Below are 8284 nucleotides of genomic sequence, written 5' to 3'. Positions count from 1 at the left end.
GCTACACCACAATAAAGTAAACTTAGTAAAGTGCTTTATTTCGTTTTTATACATATGAGGTGTACAATGAAAGTGCATCAGATGATAAGATGGGAGGTTAGTCAATGACATTATATCAGTAAGAGCTAATTAATTTTATGTTTTATAATACATTAGCTTTGATAATAAAATGTTTTTCATATATATAAGATACACAGATGCTCAAAAATAAGAAAGCAACACGTTTGCAGAAAACAGAAAATGAACTTTAACTTTATACCATAATTTTATTACTCTATAAATATTGTAAAGATTATTAATCAACACAATGCTTGAGTCACAAACATCAAACATGTGACTCATTCTCAGTTACTTGTAGGCCTCCTTTATCTTTTGCCATTGTTCTAATTGTTGATTGTGTCACATTTCCCTGTCTTTAATGTTCACTTTCTCTTTTTCTTACACATTTGTATTATAAAACAAAAATAACAATGTACTGTATAATTACCACATAGTTTGTGTCTGCCCCTGGATGGTCAAAGCAAATCTACTCTCCTTTCGGCTTATCCCGTGAGTTCAGGGTCGCCACAGCGGATCATTGTCCGCATGTTGATTTGGCACAGTTTTTACGCCGGATGCCCTTCCTGACGCAACCCTCCCCAATTTCTACCGGGCTTGGACCAGCACTGCATCGCTGGGGATGGGATGGTCAAAGCAAATACTGCACACAAATGTATGTCAGGTGTTCTGTGTCTCCATGAGTTTTACTTTTGTGGCTTTGAGTAAAATGCTCTGACCTTTGGTCTAGTGCCAACATGAAGACACAATTTAGCTTGTCCATACAGTCAGAGATAGCCCAGAATGGAATTAATAGTATAGATTGTAAAGCCCCTTAAAAGCAAAATTGCAATTTTGGGCTGTATAAGAAAACTTAATTTGATTTGGTTGACTGAAAGGGTTTGGGCTGCAGGTTTACATACAGTAGGACAATACAATTTCTGCTCTCTAATGTAATACACATATACAAACATACTGATGACTTACCATCTTACATAATACATAATTTTCAGAAATGTTCATTTTACATTAATTTAGATCATGCAAGTTAACAGTAACATTTTGTTAGCCTAAAATACTGTAAGTGCTACTTATTGCCATTTATCAAATTCATCATGTCCATAATTGTAAAATATTGTGATATAACTTAATAACTATGAAAAAAAACATCCTTTGACTTGGTTTTGACATTTCTTTTATTACAACATACAAAAGCAGCACATTTTATTTACTATTTGAAGTGAACAGAACCCCTCTGCAGGTGGCAGCAGTCGCAGTCCCTCTGCTCCAGCGCTGTGTAACCAGCTAATGCTAATTAGCCAGCTAACTGCGGCTAACGTTAGCCAGATAGCCGGCAACAATCCATCAAGCCAGTCATCACAGCAAATCACTGCAGTAGTATGTTTCACTTCACAAAGCAGAAGATTTCCGCTTTTTCGCCGATACATGCTGCTGCTGTATCAGTTTGTGCGGGGGGCTGCTGAGTTAAAAAAAAAAAAAAAAATCAAACTATGTCCATAGCTACGTCTTGCTGTTAGCAAGCTAACACATCAATCCAGTCGCTTTTGGAGTCGAGCTGTAGCTGATATTATCGGTCACAACACACACAGAGCAACTCCCACGACAACGTTTCGGAGGACCTATAGATGGAGACATTTCCACAGTAACAACAGTGATGGTCCACTGGTCTGCCAGCTCAGACAGAGAGAGGAACTATGACACAACAAGGAAGTGATTTGGAGAAAGATTCGGTGCTTGCGAGAGAAGCCAGGTGTTTATCCCTGCTGATTACAATATTTCATCTAGAGCATGTTTCAAGTCATTTGGTGAAATCAACCAACAGTGTAGTCATGTTACAGTAATATACATTTAGGTTTAACATATAATTACTTAAAGAAAGACTCAAATCTAAGCTTCCATGTTGTTAACAGAAGAATAAAATGGTTCACAGCACTCATCCCACCTCCTCTTTGGGTCTTTTCTCCTCTGCTGTGCCCCATCCTGCTTTTATTTCTGTGTTAATTTCACTTTCTGTTCGTGTAAAAGTGTGGAAGTGATTTCAGAGATTACAAAACAAGATTTTTCCAAATGTTGGCCTCTTGGACTTTTTCTGGGGCGTATGGCGTAGAGCTACAGCTACATCTCCTGTCAAACTTCTATACAGACAAATATCTGGAAATGTTTGACCTGTTTGGTGTGGGGTCATAATATATATATATAAGACATCCAATCACAGGAACAAATTGATTAAAATAGAAGTTAAAAACAAACCGTACAACATATTACAAATGAATAAACCTATTCAATGGAAAATAATACTTTATACACTCGCTTTGCTTCTGTAAGTCCTTCTCCATGTAGCTCAAATACAGACATGGACTAAATGGTTTGTAGAAAAGGTCAAAAGTATTATGTAACAATTTCAATCTTGTAATCAGTTATTTAGCTTATTTTAATTGGAGAAAGGTAATAATTAGAGAAAAAGAAGTCACTCTGGAAAGGGTTAGATGGAGGCAGAAGATTCGCTGTGGTGGCCCCTGAGAGTGAACAGCCAAAAAGAAAAAGAATTCAGTCTGTTGCTAGATTTGACAATAAATGACATAGTGAGTTATATCATTGCGAAGGTTTGCATTCCACTTAATAAATGAATCAAAATAAACTCAACTGAAACGCAAATCTGTGCAATACATATGATGTTTATGATAAACTAAACCTTTGCTTTACTGTTTTTGATATTTTCAAATAATAGGATGCAAACGTTTGCACCCAAATGTAAAGCAGAATGACTGATGTCTATTGCACATATGCTGTTTACACAATAGTCATTGGTTTGAGTAAAAACTTTATTTGCTAAAATTAGGCTCCAAATTATTCAACACTGAAAAGACACAAACGACAGCTAAAGTTTTATTATCAAAATCTTGTTAACAAAAAAATTGAATGAAATAAAAGTGTCCATGTAATTTTCTTTTTTACAAAAGAATGCCTGTGGGCGTCAGATGAAAAATTTTCCTACCATAAAAAAGAAACAATTTATTATTCTTTTGCTTTCTGTGTTGTTCTGTGTGTTTGACCTCAGTGGATTTTTATTGTTGTCACACCATCAAGTAAAATCCCACATTTGTATCTTCCATTAGTGTAGCACACCTATCCAATCAGGAAATTCACAGTAGAAGTCAAAACTGTCGCTACTGTCGTTGCAGATGCACGGCCATAAGCAAGTACGTGAAATGCATGTTAATTATGTGAGCTTTTGACTTATGCATTTTCCCTAGTATCAATAGGACATTTAATTTGAGCATTTTATACTCTTCATTTCTTTTATTCTCAGGCACTAACAAACACCAGCCTGGCACTGTAGGCCAGGTCAGCGAGATAAAGCAGGAAGTTGAGGGCAGTGAGCACGGACACAGCGATCTTACGTGATTCTCTTTGGCTATCTCTATAGATTTGTTTTTCAAACTGGAACACAGGCCAGATGATTGTAGCAGTGAAGTACATGATAACCGCCAGGAGGCCATATGCTGACAGGAACTTGGAGAAGGGGATGGGGAGACAGCCGGTGCACTCTCCCACACACAGCACCACAACAGCCATGGAAAGGATGAAGCAGATGCAGTATACTGCCATGCACCACTTAAGACCTGCATGACTGTCATACAGCACAGGATTGCTGACCAGGATGAAGATAACACAGGCTACAAAGGTCTGGCACACTTTCAACAGGCCAGGTGCTGTAGCCATATAACCAGCCACTTCTCCTGGCCTCGCTTTAGACAGGCTCACCTCCCCCATGTAGGCCACTGCTGCCAGGCAGGAGAAGACTGTGGAGGCAATGCGATAGTCACGGACCTCACTTCTGTACGACTTGTCCTTGATGTAAAAGAGTGGAAAGATGACAGAGGCAGAGAGGCAGAGGAGGGCACCGTAGCAGGCGATAGTAATGGGGAAATTGGTCCAGGACACAGGGGCTCGGGCCTGGAGGCCAAACTGCTCCACGAGCAGGACCAGCAGGGTGCAGGCGAAGCTGAACGCCCAGCAGAAGATGCACCAGTCAGCCATGCCTTCACTGGGCAGTAAGCCTCCATGTGCTACGACACTGAACGCCACACAGGTGAACAGCAGGGCAGCTACACGCACCCATAGCAACTGGGAATTGGGAAAAGTGATCAGTGGCATGATGGGACAGCAGGCAAGGGGCTGAAAATAGATTCCTTAGTCCACCAAGGGAAAAAGAGGAGTCGTTAATACTGAATGTGAGTTCCAGTATTAGCTGCTTGTCACATATTCTGCTGATCTTTGTCAGAGTCTGCAAAAAAAAAAGATAACGAAGAGATTAGTTATCAGAAGTGACATAAAATCAATTGCTGCACCCCCACCTTCACTTATTAATACATCCTTTTATAAATGAGAAATGAAAAAATGCATTGTCCAGTGTCCACTCTTAACTATAATCCTGTTCTCTGCAAAAAGACACCTAAAGCTCACCTCTGTCCTAAAGAGTTTTCTACATAAAAATGTAAATCCTGTGAGTCGACTGTTACAGCTACTAGTTTACCTGTCAACAGGTGTATTCCACTCTTACTGACACGCAAACTAAAAACGTATGTAAATATTGAGGAATGTGTGATGAATAGTGGTTGACCTGTGCAGGGTGGATGTAAAGGAAATGGATGTTAGCATTGGAAAGTCCCTTAGTGTCAAATGGAAAAGCCATACAGTATGTCTAATGTGTGTGTGGGTGCGTGTGTCTGTGTACCTTCATTGTATACTACACAGCTGGACATTGTTGCCCTGTGTTGTCCAAACTGCATCATTTCATATAGTAAACAACCGGTGGAAAAAAGAAAATCAACTTTTAAACATTTCATGAAATCGTCAATCTATTAATAAGGTGCAAATAGTGGAAGGCACCTTGGGAATTTTCTAAAGGGCAACTACAATAAAAAAGGCCTGCGCTCCGGTCTGGTTAGTCATGGTTTTAAATTAGGAAGTAAAAATGTTTAGGGAGCTTCTGCAACATACTAACTTTTTAACTATTAAATAGTGATGAACTTTATATTTGTCCCTGGTAATCTAATGCATAATTGCATTATGCTTTAGAAAAATGTGAGCAGCTAAGAGAAAAGAGATAACCCCATTTAGGCAAGTACAAGCTTGGTGGTTGATTGTACAATCATTTCCTGTTCTCATGAATTTTTTATTTATTTATTTGGAAATATGCAACCCAGTTGCTCTGCATGCTGCATATTATCAAGACTTTTGTCCAAATTCTCAGGCATTTCTAAAAGAAAACAGGGCGGATTCTGTTTCTTTCACAGGTTAAATGCGCTTAACATATAGGGAGAAGGTCTGAAGGTAGGTTTATCCAACATGTGGTAACAATTATGATTGTTTGACAGAAAGTGCGTTAGTGTGGGAGAGTTCCCTTTTTTTTACTGGGACTGCATTTCCTCATCAGATTCAGTCAAAACATTCAGAATTTATGTATTTTAACTTGTATGTTAAAATACAGAAACACATTCTGTTATTCTGCCAATGCAAACCTTGAACGTAGTTAACTTCGTTAGCCATTAACTCCCACCCTTCCTGTTGTGTGTAACAAGGCTCATGCACAGGAAGCAAATCTGAAGAGCTAATGGCACATCTGCAGAAACCAACCCTGACAACACAACCCAAATGATCCTCTTAGTCAGACAACTGGTAATAACAGCTGAAGGTAGAATGACATCTTTTCAGCTGTAGTCTGAGTCTATACATATTTTTTTTTTAAAAAAACCCTCTTGTTCAACACAACCTTGTATATAAATTGTATGTAAATCAAAGAAGCAACTCTTCAGAATCGTATTTAGAAAGATGTGGTTGTGTGGTATGGGTGACCTAATGCACTTACCGCTGACAGGAAACTGGTTGAGTCTTTAGGTTTGGTTATGTGATGGCCATGCATGCTACAGAGCTGTTTGGTTTAAATAAACAAACATATCTGCTACTGAATATCTCTCTCTCTCTCTTTATATATATATATATATATATATATATATATATATATATATATATATACACACACACACACACACACACACACACACACACCTTATATCTTAAGTGAAGAAAATTTGTGTTGTTTTCTATTTGAAAAGAATCTGCAAGCAGAGAAGGCAGCATTACAGTGAAACCAGAGGGTATATATTATATATTTACTTTCATGGTTACATTGTCTAAAACGTACACATTATAACTGGCATATTAAATGAGTGATCGAAATGTTACATTCCACATAGCGGACATAGAAAGATGTGGTTGTGTGGTATGGGTGACCTAATGCACTTACCGCTGACAGGAAACTGGTTGAGTCTTTAGGTTTGGTTATGTGCAGGCCATGCATGCTACAGAGCTGTTTGGTTTAAATAAACAAACATATCTGCTACTGAATATCTCTCTCTCTCTCTTTATATATATATATATATATATATATATATATATATACACACACACACACACACACACACACACACACACACACACACCTTATATCTTAAGTGAAGAAAATTTGTGTTGTTTTCTATTTGAAAAGAATCTGCAAGCAGAGAAGGCAGCATTACAGTGAAACCAGAGGGTATATATTATATATTTACTTTCATGGTTACATTGTCTAAAACGTACACATTATAACTGGCATATTAAATGAGTGATCGAAATGTTACATTCCACATAGCGGACATACCGCGCCCAGCGCTGTGCCAGTATGAACGGCTCTGTTCCAAAAAATAGACCGTGAGAAACGCTCGCTGCAAAACTTTATGAAAGAAATAAAGTCTAAAATAAAGAAAGTCTGAAGACTGATCTTACCGATTTTCAGCCACGGAGATATCTCTCATGATTTTGTGAAAAGCGTCAAGCTCCAGGTAACAATGTCCGTAGGGGAAAACGCATCGCACCCGGTTTCCTTCTTCGAAGCCCCACAGCAGCTTGTTTCTCCACGCCCACCACGGCCCATATTTGGTTTAGTGTTGAAACCCTCTGTGCCCCAGTAAGGTAATCCCAAATCCCCCTCTAAATTTTTTTCATATCACATCATTAAAAAATAAATAAATGAATACCCGTGAGACTGTGTCAAATTTCCATCGGCCATCTTTTCCTGTACTGCTACAATAAAAACATATACAAGTGAATTCATTTAGCATTTTTACATCTCTGCGGATGACTGTCACAACACAATCTGCAAAATGTAATGTGTAGTAATGCAAGTCAAAATCTAATATACATCTTTTTTTATCTAATTAAAAGAATACAGCTAATTAGAGCTATTTTAAAGAAGCTGTCACTATGGATGAAAATGAGTGATTGCAAGACAGAAACTATGTGGTTATATGCTGCTTTGACTTTGCTCTTACAACAAAACTGCAAATGTAGAAGCCCCAATTCCAAAACAACGTGGTGAGAGGCTTGAACCAAATGTTCCCGTTGACAGTTGTCAAAACTTACAGCAACTGTCTGCCAGTTGACAGAGTGTGATCAAGGCCTTTATTAAATATGTTATTTAGGTATAGGCACAACACACATGTCAAATATCAGTGTCTCTGCATTGCATTTGTAAATCATAGGATTGGGATCTGAAGAAGCTACATTGAAGTTTTAGAATGAATGAGAATTTTTAGCCTAAAGCCAAAACCATGTCCTAAGTAAACGTTACAATGTTCAATATCTAACATTGAATTCTGTTTCTTTTTATTTTCTTAACTGATGTTATGATAATATGTACTGCACTGTGAGAAAAAAAAACACAAATAATGCTAAATATTATTTTACGAGTGTTTTGTTTTACCACTGACAAAATCTGATAAGGCGTAGACTTTAAAACATGTTTTTGGTGTTGTCAAAACTAAATTGAATTATTGTTTGAAGAAGATATCAGTTTACTGTATTGTTTTTTGAAATTTGTATAGGCTAGCTGCAAAATCTCCTCCTTCTCCTCCTTTTTAAATGGCAAAAAGAATAAAACAAAAATGTCTTCATCAACATAATATTTAACACACAACTAGCTATTACAAAATAAAAGTAAATGAATTATATTAATTATTGATTAATTTAACGAATTTCTGATGAAGAAACATTTGTATTAATATTTGTGCATTAAAATTTATGTTAATGAAACAAATCTTTTTCACTCTTCTTGTCATTTTAAAATAAAGTGGAACTTTTGCACGACTGTATTTGTCATACTACATAAATAAATGCAAATAAATGG

At 37.3% G+C, this 8284-nt stretch overlaps 1 protein-coding gene and 1 pseudogene across 1 annotated transcript; both read right to left on the bottom strand.

Annotated features, from left to right (window-relative positions):
* The window catches only part of LOC137137148 (GTPase IMAP family member 7-like), a 1874-nt pseudogene extending 1078 nt beyond the window's left edge, over positions 1–796 (bottom strand).
* A 2134-nt stretch (positions 797–2930) lies between these two features.
* LOC137137727 (myeloid-associated differentiation marker homolog) lies at positions 2931–7036 on the bottom strand. Its single transcript, XM_067524368.1, has 2 exons — positions 6886–7036; positions 2931–4345 (listed from the first exon to the last, which is right to left on the bottom strand). The coding sequence occupies exon 2, from the start codon at positions 4213–4215 to the stop codon at positions 3364–3366; it is 852 nt and encodes a 283-aa protein (XP_067380469.1). The 5' UTR covers positions 4216–4345; positions 6886–7036; the 3' UTR covers positions 2931–3363.
* Between the last annotated feature and the right edge of the window lie 1248 nt (positions 7037–8284).

The sequence above is a fragment of the Channa argus genome, chromosome 12 (genome assembly GCF_033026475.1).
Source record: "Channa argus isolate prfri chromosome 12, Channa argus male v1.0, whole genome shotgun sequence".
Classification (NCBI taxonomy): Eukaryota; Metazoa; Chordata; class Actinopteri; order Anabantiformes; family Channidae; genus Channa; species Channa argus.
Note: the sequence above shows the minus strand (reverse complement) of the source record. Positions and strands in the feature narration are given on the sequence as shown.